Source organism: Triturus cristatus, chromosome 1_1 (genome assembly GCF_964204655.1).
Source record: "Triturus cristatus chromosome 1_1, aTriCri1.1, whole genome shotgun sequence".
Lineage (NCBI taxonomy): Eukaryota > Metazoa > Chordata > Amphibia > Caudata > Salamandridae > Triturus > Triturus cristatus.
Genome location: NC_140579.1, coordinates 988,991,065 through 989,004,048, shown reverse-complemented (window position 1 = coordinate 989,004,048; position 12,984 = coordinate 988,991,065). Strand labels below are relative to the sequence as shown.

The window sequence follows — 12,984 nt, the reverse complement described above, 5'->3', positions numbered from 1 at the left end:
GGGTACAACCCATGTTAATCTGAGAGAATCTAACAGGTCAATGGAAAGAAATTGCTCTTGATTAGTCTGGGGCCAGTTCATGGGGATGGACAAGAGACATATTTGATAGTTGTGACTGATATGCTTTCAAGATGGCCAGAGGTGTGTTTCACAACAGGAATGAAAACTAAACATGTGACTACATTTTTAAGTGAACTCATGTGGAGAGAAGGTTTCGGAGAAACCTTGCTCGCTGATTATGGAGTCTCCAAAGTGATGGAAGAATTCCTTGAAGAATGTGGGCTAAAGCACAAAAAATGTGCTCTCTACCATCCCGAAACAAATGGAATGATGGGGAGACTTAATAGAGTTCTTAAGGAAACCATAACATTGGCCAAAGTTAATTCCATGAAGTTTAGAGATGTGGTGAAAGGAGGGTTGAAGTTTACAGAATCAAAGCTCATACCAACACAGGTAAGACCCCATTTGAATTGTTCCGAGGTAGATACCCAAAACTGCTGCAGAACTTTTGTGGGTAAATGAGTATGAGTTCAGTTTGTGGAATGACACCACTAAGAAAAACTGCAGTTTTAGAGAAAATAAGAAAGTTAAAATCGGGAAAGAATATTTTGATAAGAAAAAGGCATTGAAAGAAACAAAAGTATTGGTGGGTGACTGTTGGTAATAAAAAGTTCAGTAGGGAATCAAGGGTGTAATACATACTCAAAACCCTTATTAAAACATTCAGCAATGCTGTCAGAACACAGGATCATCGCATTTGGAAGCTCAAAAGAGTAGTTGTATATAAAGGGAAGATATTTGATCCAAGTGACAGCAAAGGTGAACTAAGTGGGAAAAGAAAAGGAGCTGGCAAATGTCTCTCAACAAGAAAATCACACAGATGAGTATGAAGTCTGGAATATTTGAAAGATTATGTTGAGTGATCTAGTTCTTCCTTTATTACATGGAAGAACTAAATTGTTAAAGTGTAGGAGTATTTTATTTATGTACATTTATGTAAATCTTTTACTTTGTATTTATTTGGTTTATTTTTACTATATTGTTTTCTTATAGGAGGTAAGTGTGTAGTTTCTATAGTATGTGTACACTTAATATAATGATCTATTGTAATTACCAATTGAATGCAGCAACTCTGTGTCATATGGAATGTTGTGAGGTCATTTAGAATTGTGGGGACTGAGGGAAGCAGAGGGAGAGCTGAGAGCTGGTGAAGATTGTTGGCTGAGATCTTTTTCCATGAAATAAACCTCTTATTTCAACTACACTTGGCTACTGGTATCCTTCAATATACCAGATAATACATATTGACTAACTGCTGTCCTGCAATTCACTCCTTGTTTCATGGAAGGGGTAATGATGTCTTAAGTTGGATCTAATTGCGAGCTAGACCATAATCTTTGTATCTGAAAGAAACAGTTAGTTATAGATTCCTTACCTTAGAATTACCCCCAGGCGTCAGACTGGATCCGGAAAGTTTTTCGTCAGCAGTACCCCTGCACGTCGAAAGGTGGCGTCAGTTGGCTCCGCAGTCGTCGTTGGTGTCTTGGTTACCAGGATGACGTTGCGGCAGCTACTTAGACACCGCCCTTGCGCGCTGAAGTCAGTTCTTTCTTTTTCTGCGCCAGCAAGCGCAGATCTGGAGAGAGCAGTACCCCCAATTACTTTTTGACTGACTTTTTTGTGACTTTTGTCGACTTCGTTTTTGAGTCTCCATCGACTCCTGGTGCACGAGGGATACCCTCCTGGTGCACAAGGCCTGCGGTTCCTGTACTCGACTGATGTCGGTCACGGATCCACACCGTGTGTGCCTCTACTGCTTAGAGCGTGACCATGACCCCAAGTCGTGCTCGGACTGCCGAACCATGGCCGCGAAGTCTTTGCGGGAGCAGTCGCGAAAGCTACTCGAGGCCCAGCAGTCGGCTCCGCGTCTTCGAGGTCCAGGTCATGTGGGAGGTCGAGGGACCGATCGCAGAGCCATTATCACTCCTCGTCTAAGTCTTCGCACTTGGGTTCAGGTAAGTCTAAACATAGGAAGAAGTCGTAGAAGCATCGTCGCTCTTCGACTTCCCTCGCCCGTCGGCTGATGCGGCAGAAGGGGAGCGTGGTGCCATCCCCGCAGCTCCGCGTGCGGAGCCTACGAGGTCGACTCTGGCCTTCCCTCCCTTCCTGGGAGCGACCCCTGCCCAGCTTCGTAAGTTCTACGAAGCGATGCATGCCATCTTTGGGCAGCCCGTCTCCGCCGGTGCGCCTTCAGGGCCTGCAGACTCGGCAGGCCTGGATCTGGATTGTTACACCTCCATCGGCGCCGATTCTACCGGCACCACGTCTGCAGCCGGCGCCGGCTTGACCTCCAGCCAGCGTTGATCCTGATGTGGATACGGAGCTGAACCGGCGTCAGCCGGCACCGGATCCAGCGCCGATGGGTACCTTTGTCCCTGCATTTCAGCCAGTTTGGCAGCCAGAGGAGGGTGAGGGAGATTGGAAGGGGTCTGGTGACCCTTTAACTGACCAGTTGGAGTACGACCAGGACTGGAGAGAGGAACTGGGGGATGCAAGTGTTCTGGACACCTCACCAGACCTTGGCATGTTGTCTCCTCCTATCGTGGCTACAGAGGAGGGTGCATCTTACGCAGTGGTGTTGCGTAGGGCGGCCTAGGCCCTAAACCTCAAGCTACCTACTGTGGCAGTCAGGACTAACCTCCTGCCAGAGGTGCTTCAGTCGGCAGCGAGCTCTTTAGAGCCCCTGCTGCCGTTTAAAGAGGCCCTATCAGACATTCTTTTGGGCACCTTGTCCAGGCCTAACACAGGGGCTCCTGTGGATAGGATGGTTGCTCGATGCCATCGCTGGGCCCTGGGCAACCCCACTTTCCTCTCCCAACATATCTCCCCCGAGAGCTTGGTGGTCCAAGCTTCAACGTCCCAAAGCGCATTCCCTAACACACCACCCAACAGGGAATCCAAGAAGCTGGATCAGCTTGGGAAGAAGTTGTTTTTTCCTCCAGCTTAGGGCTGTGGTCGGAAAACACCGCAAGCCTGGTGGGCCGTTATTCCCACTCTGTGTGGGATACAGTGGCGCAAGTGCTGCCTCAGTGTCCGGAGGAGGCCTGGGCCATACTCTCCCGTGCTATTGCCGAGGGGAGAGACGCAGCAAAATTTACCATCCACTGTGGACTGTACACTGCCAACTCACTGGGAGGACCATTTCAATGTCGGTGGCGCTTCGCCGTCACGCCTGGTTGAGAACGTCTGGCTTTTCTAGGGATGTCCAGAACACTTTGATGGACATGCCCTTTGATGGCCGTCGCCTGTTTGGCGACAAGGCAGACAGTGCGCTAGAGCACTTCAAGGACTCTCGGGCTACGGCCAAGTCCTTGAGCCTCTCCACAATGCACCCTGCACGGTCTGCCTTTTGCCCCTTTCGTGGCCACGTAAGGGGTGCCCTAACATGTTCCTTTCAGAGCCACAGGCCAGCGCAAGCTGTTCAACCTCAGCGCGGCCGGGGACGTGGGAACCACTGACGTGGTTCTGGGGGCCAGGGGGCCGGCCAGTCCACCACCGCTCCTCTGCAGCAGCCTCCAAACCCTCCTAGTCCAACCTTTCAGGCCCATCAAATGCCAGTGGGCAACAGGATCCGCCTTCACCTCCTCCACTGGCGCACCATCATGTCGGACAGGTGGGTTCTGCAGATAGGCCGAAGGGGCTGCTCCCTCCCCTTTGAGACTACCCCTCCAGCAATGCCACCCCAGTACCATCGCATGTTGGGGTATCACCTGGCCCTTCTCCAACAGGAGGTTACGGCTCTCTTGGCCAATGGAGCCATTGAGCGCGTTCCTGCCCCAGAAGTAGGTTGTGGTTGCTATTCCCACAACTTTCTGGTGCCCAAGAAGGCCAAGGGCCTGCGTCCTATCTTGGATCTCAGGGACGTCAACCGCTTCCTCTGGAAGGAGAAGTTCAGAATGTTGACCCTGGCTCAGGTCTTGTCTGCCCTCGACCCTGGAGACTGGATGGTAACGTTGGACTTGCAGGACGCTTATTTTCACATCCCCGTCCTGCCAGCCCACCGGCGTTACCTGCGGTTCACGGTAGGCCACGAGCACTTTCAGTTTAGTGTGCTTCCCTTTGGCCTTACCAGCGCCCCTCGGGTGTTCACAAAAGGGATGGCGGTGGTCGCAGCTCATCTGTGCAGATCAGAGGTTCCAGTCTTCCCCTATCTCGACGACTGTTTTTTGAAGGCGGGCTCGCCCCAGGCAGTCGTCTCCCATCTCCAGAATACGGCCGACCTCCTGCATTCGCTGGGGTTCTCCATCAACATGCCAACATCACACCTGACCCCCTCTCAAAAGCTCCTCTTCATCGGAGCGGTTCTGGAGACGACACAGTTTCGGGTTTATTCTCCCAGTACAGCGAGTCCGGGATACTCGCACTATGATTCCGATCTTTCAGCCTCTATCCTGTGTTTCGATTAGGATGACCCTGAGGCTGCTGGGCCTCATGGCCTCCTACATCCTGCTGGTCGATCATACCAGGTGGCATATGCGGGCTCTGCAGTGGGACCTGAAGTTCCACTGGGGCAGCATCAGGGGAATTTGTCCGATTGCGTCCAGATCGCAGAGGGCACTGCATGGCAATTGCAGTGGTGGCGTACGAACCAGGATTGGGTCAACGGCAGATCCCTCTCCCTTCCCCAACCAGAACACACAGTGGTGACAGACGCATCCCTTCTAGGATGGGGTGGCCACATGGGAGAGGCGGAGATCAGAGGCCTCTGTTCTCCGGGGGAGTCCGAGCTCCACATCAACCTTCTGGAGCTTTGGGCGATCCGTCTTGCACTAAAATCATTCCTTCCCTCTGACCGGGGAAGAGTGGTGCAGTTGTTCACGGACAACACCACCACTATGTGGCACTGAAACAAACAAGGCGGGTTGGGGTCGTGGACCCTATTTCAAGAGGCCCTTCGTCTCTGGACATGGCTGGAACATCAGAGCATATCCCTGGTGGTTCATCACCTGGCAGGTTCACTGAACTCCAGGGCGGAGGAACTGAGCCGCAGGTGCATGATGGATCACGAATGGCGTCTTCACTCGAATGTGATGCAAGGTCTCTTTCTACAGTGGGGAGAGCCTTGGTTAGATCTATTCGCCACCGAAGAGAACACGCAGTGTCAGCAATTCTGTGCTTTGGAATTTCCAAGGCGGCACCCGCTAGGCGACGCTTTTCGTCGTGAGTGGAGTTGCGGTCTTCTATACGCCTTTCCATCTATACCACTTCTGTCCAGAGTGCTGAAGAAGATCAAGCGCGATCTGGCCGAAGTCATTCTTGTGACTCCGGATTGGGCACGAAGAGTCTCGTATCCCGAGCTGCTCCACATGGCCATCGATCCTCCAATCCGACTGCCTCTTCAGGAGGATCTTCTGTCGCAGCAGCAGGGGACAGTCCTCCACCCGAACCTGTCCAGCCTCCACCTCCTTGCGTGTAGATTGAGCAGCAGCAGTTGACGTCATTTGACTTGCCTCCCGAAGTCTGTGATGTAATCTTGGCAGCCAGGCGTCCCTCCACTAAGATGTATACGCCTGCAGATGGAATACATTTGTGGCATGGTACACAGCAAAGGCTGTGGATCCTCTTTCTGCCCCTCTTTCCGAGGTTCTCTTGCTCCTCCTGTCTTTGGCCCAGCAGGGCTCTGCTCTGGGCACTCTTAAGGGATACCTCTCTGCCATTTTAGCCTTCCTCAGGCTTCATGATCAGCCTTCTCTTTTCAAGTTCCCTGTTGTAAATAGATTTCTTAATGGCGTTACTCATCTTTTTCCTCCTGTTCCCTTCGTAATGCCTCAGTGGGACTTGAACTTGGTTCTTACTTATTTGATGTGCGCTCCCTTTGAGCTGCTACATAACTGTATTCTCAGACTCCTTACTCTGAAAACTGTTTTGCGCGCAGGGCGAGTGAGCTACAGGCTCTGTCTCCCAAGCCTCCCTTTCTGGCTGTTCATCCGGACAAGGTCGTCCTCAGAACTCGACCTTCCTTTCTTCCAAAGGTGGTCTCTTTTCATATTGGCCAAAACATCACTTTGCCCACCTCTTTCCGCCTCCACCTTTGCATCCTTCAAAAGAGGAAGAGAGGCTCCACCGTCTGGATCCGAAACTTGCTCTCTCCTTCTATTTGGATCGCACCAAACAATTCCGGGTGGAAGACCAGCTCTTACGCGGGCGCTAAGAAAGGTCGGGCCGTGCACAAACGCACCATCTCCAGGTGGGTCATTCTCTGCATCAAGGCCTGCTAATCTTTGGCAAAGAAGGAGTTTCCTTTGGGTCTGCGCGCCCATTCCACCAGGTTGACGGCAGCTACTACTGCTTTAGGACGGGAAGTCCCCCTATATGACATCTGTCAGGCAGCTACGTGGGCATCACTGCACACGTTCACCAGGCACTACTGCCTGGACAGCCAAGTCCGGAGAGACGGCTTCTTTGGTCATTCTTTTGTCCAAGATTTCCTGGTGTGAACCTAATTCGCTAACTCACCTCCGGGGTTGGTATTGCTCGGGTATCTATTCTAAGGTGAGAAATCTATAACTAACTGTTTCTTTCATATGAACAAGTTACTTACCTTCGGTAATGATATATCTGTAAGAAACATAGATTAGTTATAGACTCTTTACCGCCCCACCCATCCTCCCCGTTCTGCGAAATTACTTCTAGAGTTAAGGACATCCTTTCAGGGCCCTGGTTTTTTGCACCAGTGGTAAGTATCTTGCATGGCTCTGCGCTTCTGGCATGGAAAGTCGTGTACAGAACTGACGTCAGCGCGCGAGGGTGGCATCTAAGTAGCTGCCGCAACGTCATCCCAGCGACCACAACGCCAACGATGAATGGGGAGCAGACCAACACCACCTTTCGAAGCGCAGGGCTACTGCTGAGGAAAACTTTCCGGATCCAGTCTGACACCTGTGGAAATTCTAAGGTAAGGAATCTATAACTAACCTATGTTTCTTACAGATATATCGTTACCGAAGGTAATTAACTTGTTATTTTACTGATTACCGATTTCCCTACAAGCTGCAAACTTTTAAACTTAAGGGCCGGATAGTGCTATATTAATATTTAGTTGCCATGTTCAGCGCAGCTCTGTAAATTGACTTTGTTTTTGCAAAGCGACTTTATTGTGCAATAAGGCCATAATTGCCTCAACACTTGCTATTACCAGGTTAGAAGTGGGAGCTCAAAGCGGCCCTGGTAATGTTTTTTAAATTGGCCTCTGGGGAAGCACTGCCTGTCCCCGGGAGGCTAGGAATGCTTTCTTGCTGCTTTTTTACTGGGGCCAGTATTGCAGCACCGTTGCAAAACCAGTCCCCAGTAATAATACAGGCCCCTGCCGCTGCAAAACCAACCCCCACACTTCCAGCCTCCCAGGGAAACACCCGACGCCCTGGCTATTACCTGTAAGAACATTGGCAAATCCCGGAAACAAAAATGCGTTATGTTTTTGAGAAAGTGCCTCTTTTGACATGGTTTACCCCAACATTCTGCCTGGAAAGTGATGTGGTTTTGATTCTAGTGCACAGGGTCCCTGCCAACCAGGACCCCCGTGCCAGTGCTTCTTACCTAAAAACATATCCACAATTGGTATTTCTGCCCTTTGTAAATCCCTAGTAAATGGCATCCTGGGTACCTAGGGACTGGAATCTGAAGATAGTCCCCTGGGGCCCCGTCCCTAGGACCATGCCCCTGCCTTTGCAGCTTGCACATCCCAGTGAGGTGAAAGTCGACATGGCACCCTGCCTGGGTGCCATGCCAGCCAGCACTGCCTGGAGGTATAGGTAAGTCACCCCTATAGCAGTCCTTAAAGCCCTAAGGCAGGGTGCAGTTACCACAGGTGAGGGCCTATCTTCATGAGTAGATTTGCCCTTACAATACTTAAGTTAATTCTGAAATATTATAAGTGTTAGTGTGTCCCGGTGGCCCATCGACCCAGAACAGGTTCCCCAGAGATCCTGACCTCAAGTCCAGCAGTGGCTGACCCCTCCTGGACTCCACGATGACACCTGCAGCCTAAATCCAGAGGCTTCCCCCTGACCATGACTGGCTCAGGTAAGAAGAATTTGACGTCTAAAGGCACCCCTGCACCCGAATCCTCTAAGCATTGGTGAACTGATTCGACGGTGCCCCTATGACCCTCTTCATCTCTACTTACCTCTGCTGTCACTGGTCTCCCTCCTGCAGCCTCCGGTGCAATCCCTGCTGTCTATTTGTCAGAAGCAAGTTCTCCGTTGAAAAGCATTGGATGCACAATGCTGAATTTGCACCCGGCTACCCCTGTGGTGGTGTATGTTTGATGCTGTTTTGTTCCCCTCCCCCACCTGTGCTTGCTCTTACCCTCAAAGCTTGGCCCCTGCTACACGCAAGAACAGTGATGCTTCGGGTCCCTACTGCTGCGTAGGGGATGCATCGGTTCTTCTCTGCGAGGGGAGGTGATGCACCAGTTTCTTACTGCGCTTTCGTGGCGATGCGGCACGCAACGCCGTGATGTGATGAAGATCCGGTGCAATGAAACAAAGGTGGTGTCTTTTTCTTGATGCGACACGATGCAGACCACGACAGGCCCTGCTACACGCTTCTTGGTGTTGCGGCGTCTAATGCAACGTCGATCCTCTTCTCCGGCGATGCGAGGTGCTTCGACAACGATGCAAGCCGCAACAGGCCCTGCGACACATTTCCCGGTGATGCAGTGGCATCTGATGCGACATCAATCCTCTTCTCCGGCGATGCAAGGCGCTTCGGGGATCCTGCAATGACAACAGTTCTTCTGTGCCGCGACAGGCCCTGCGACACTCTTCCCGGTGATGCGGCGGCATCTGTTGCGACGTTGATCCTCTTCTCTGGTGATGTGAGGCACTTTCTCACTGTGATGCGACAGCATCAGTTCGGCGACATGCTTTTTGCTCGTGGGTCGCGCTTCCAGCTCCTTGCGACACGCAGTCCCTCAGAAAGCCTCGCAAAACAGCAGGCACTTCCAAAGAACTCTTGGGTAGCTGGTTGGTGAAGTCTGTTGTCCCTGAGACTTCAGCAGGAGGCAAGCTCTTTTCTCAAGCCCTTGAAGATCCTTCACAAGTCGAATAAAGTATACACAAAGTTCCTTTCTCCTCTCTTTGGCAGTCAGGCAACCGCTGCAGGCCAATCCCTCAAGCTGAGGGATAGTCTCTCCTCAGTCTCTCTGGTTCCTCTCCTCAGCAAAGTTTTCTTCTTGTTTCCCAAAGTGATCTAAAGTTCTTGGGTTTGGGTCCCAATATTTATACTTAGTTTGTCTTTGTTCTCTGAAGGCAGAGAGGAGGTTTGCCTAGTCCAAACCAGTTCTGGTCAGTCCTGGAGCACTTGCACTGTGGCACTGGATAGCAGTGGCACACTGCCCAAAGCATCTAACACCAGCAAAAACACATGAGGCAACAGCAAAAAATGGAAGGGAGACCCACGCCAAGGTGCCAGGTCTAACATTATGTTTTTCCAATGTCTTTTATTATCCTAATGTTGCTAAAAAAGGGTTTGTTAGGGTAGAAATGCATTCCTATTAGCAGAGCACACACCAGCCACGTTGGATTGTATTTAATCCTAGGTTTGCGCTTTTCCAGTCAAACACTGTTAATATATGACCTACTAGTATGGATGATGTGATTCCTACACCTTGTAATCCTCTTTGTGTTATTTACCATTTCCTAGAATGATTTACACATCTATGATTCATTGTCTCTGCATATTGTGTATGTGAAGTAAAGTGCTCTGACACCCTACACTGGTATGAGTAGCGCTATAAAACAAATAAAGTGGATGTGAGAGAGGGGCAGTGGAGAGATCAGGGACATTGGCGGAGCGTGATAGTAAGACAACCGGTGGACAAAGTGGTAATTGTAGCACCAGGCACCACCAATGCTAATGCCAGCCCTAAGAGAGTGCACCAGCGATGTCTGTCCTTGTGCTGTTTGAGATTGATGGCATACTAATGTTATAGTACTGTATAGATAAAGGGTAGGAGTTGGATTTGTAAGTTGTGATAAAAGGTGTTTATGTAGCCAAGTTTACAGTGGCTTGGCTATTTTACACTGTCTGTTTGGAGAAACTAATGAATGTTTGAAATTGTCCATGGTACTGCAAGCAGCTCAGCTCTAATTGTCAAAAGAGGTGTAAAATCATGTGGGATGATGTGAGGAGGATATGTAATGGACTCCACTGCTTAGATGTGCTCACAAGTAAGTGTTTTTCACACATTTGGTTGTTGAATGTCATCATAAGTACACTGAAATCATGAAAATGTCACATATTCGCAATCGCAAACCTTGGCAGCTATGATCCTGTAATAAGTTCAGAACAATATTAGCACTGACTCTGAAGTAGAGCACATCGGCGGACTTATATTCCATATACCCTTGAATAAATTCTTCTAAAGTAAAAAACTTTGTATGCGAAATGAATAGAGAGGTTGGAGCTCCCACTCCTGCCAGCCTGGCCTATGGCAATTTACGAAGAAACTAACTGGGTGAGCCAGAACACAGCACAAACAAGCAAATCAGTGAATTGATCTTTCCAAATGCCTATCATATATATTTACAACATGTAAAAGGAAAAAGTATGGAGGGATCAATCACTTATTTATTTTTGTCCAAGGCACCATCATTTACCTTGACATTTTCAATATTTTGTGATTGTAAATATTTGTAGTTTTGTTAGATACAAATATCATTCGGCGGGACTCTGGTACATAAATTTACACATAAATTAAACACCAAACATGATATATGTAAGACATAAACAAATACATACTAATCAAACATAAATCATGATCACAACAACAGTACATATACACAATGTATACAACATATACACTACCCTAACCGTTAAATATAATCATGTACACTCCTAAATCCGAGTGATACATTCAGAGGTAGTCCTCTTTGACGCGGTCGCGTTATAGCCCACAATTTCTTTTCGGCTTCCTCAGGACAAGGGTACACACTGTCTGTAGTCTTATCCAGACTATCAGGATCAAGACAAATCCTTTTTATCGGGGGTATACAATCTTCCTTGCTACGGTTCCATGCTTCCTCTGGAGACCTTCAATTATATGTGTCACTGTAATACACACTTGCTATCCTCCAGTCACTGGCCGTGCCTGCACCTCACTCCCTGTCATAAGGTTCCACCGTGATGTAGTCCGATCCTCTCTATTCCCGCCACACCGATCATCAACACATATAATTGAAGGTCTCCAGAGGAAGCATGGAACCGTGCTATGGGGGGATTGTAATTAGGATTTAGGAGTGTACATGATTATATGTAACAGTTAGGGTAGTGTATATGTTGTATATATTGTGTATATGTACTGTTGTATTGATCATGATTTATGTTTGATTAGTATGTATTTGTTTACATCTTACATATATCATGTTTGGTGTTTAATTTATGTGTATATTCATGTACCAGAGTCCCGCCGAATAATATTTGTATCTAACAAAACTATAAATATTTACAATCACAAAACATTGAAAATGTCAAGGTAATTGATGGTGCCTTGGACAAAAATAAATGATTGACCCCTCCTTACTTTTTCCTTTTACATGTTGTAGATGTTTTATGCCCAGATATAGGAGGGTCATTTGGGCATACCCCTCTGTTTGCAGTTTTATCATATATATTTATCAAAATTGGATGGAAATTCAGTGTCCGATAAGCCAAAACGATCACATTGGCTTACTTATGCAAAAAAAATAAAAAAGGCGTTATGACGCCATAAATGTTGGGCGCATCATAGCGCTTTTTTTTTTTTTTGCTTTAAACAGGGGTGCAGGAGAGGGACTGCAGAGACATGAACTAAATAAGAGTGTATGTCAAAACATTTAAAAAAGAGCCTGTGTGTGAAGGGCATTGTCCACCGTAAGCAGTACTTGGTCCAGGCTCCATGGCAGGACGAAGACTTGAAGCCCAAAAAGATGGAGGCGAGCAAGCAGGAGGAGCTGACCAATAGTAAGGAAGGATACGAGTGACATGGGGCCAGCCAATGGTAATTAAAGTGATGTGGGAGCCAACCAATGGTAGGCAAAGGTAAGTAATAGGTGGGCACTAAGCCCCATTTTTTTTTTTTAATTCAAGAGATTTCACAGGCGCTGTGTAGGCGAAACCTAAAAAAGGAATAAGGTCCCTGATCCATCAACAGTCCAGTAAAGGAAGCCATTTTACAGTACATTATTTAAGGGGGAAGAGTAACTCTTATCGAAGGCGCCAGTCAGACAGATCATGCCCGCATTTTTCGAGGGTATAAGTAGAGAATATTCTTCACGGGAAGAAAATATTTTACATGTAGAAAAAACAATTTTATGGAGAAAAGAGAAAGGTTTCATGCAAAATGCACTTTTGCAATGTATTTGTTCAAGCATAAATGTAGATCTGTTACTTTTATGCAAACTAAAATGCTTACACATGTGAAAAACTGAACCTGCGACTACTGTTCTCCAGGAATGCTCTGTGAATATGAACTGTGAAAATGACAGACATTTATTTAGGCTAGGTGTGATTCTCGCAGGAGTAGATGTCTTTTTTTTATTTCTATTTAATTTTTAAGAATTGAGCCTTGAAACTCATATTAGCTTTCTGAAACATGTGAAGAAGCATATTGATATATTTAAATGTTTATTTATCTTTTAGCATATTTAAAATTATTCAATTAATTTCCAGGTGAATAACCTGTCCTGGATGCAGCTTAACGAGGACGGTGAAGAAGAAATCTTGTGTGATTTAAGCTTTGATGAAACAGATATTGAAGAATTAACTGAAGTCTGCTAGTCCCTTGAAGACCCAAGCACTGTATTTCAAAATCTTCAAAATCCACCAGCAGAAAATCCTTGAAAGATTCTCTTTAAAAGAAGGCTTCAGCTTCAAATATATGTTTTAATGTTAAAAGTCTGTTTCCATTGCCATTAGCAAATGAAGGAGGTAGAGATGTAGTCC

At 47.6% G+C, this 12,984-nt stretch overlaps 1 protein-coding gene across 1 annotated transcript in view; it reads left to right on the top strand.

Moving 5' to 3' along the window:
* LOC146871418 (RAD52 motif-containing protein 1-like) overlaps positions 1 to 12,961 on the top strand; it is a 238,713-nt gene extending 225,752 nt beyond the window's left edge. Inside the window, exon 6 of the mRNA XM_085647000.1 lies at positions 12,712 to 12,961. Coding sequence (XP_085503126.1) covers positions 12,712 to 12,819 — 108 coding nt within the window. The 3' untranslated portion in view covers positions 12,820 to 12,961. The remainder of the gene's footprint in view (positions 1 to 12,711) is intronic.
* The last annotated feature ends 23 nt before the right edge of the window (positions 12,962 to 12,984 follow it).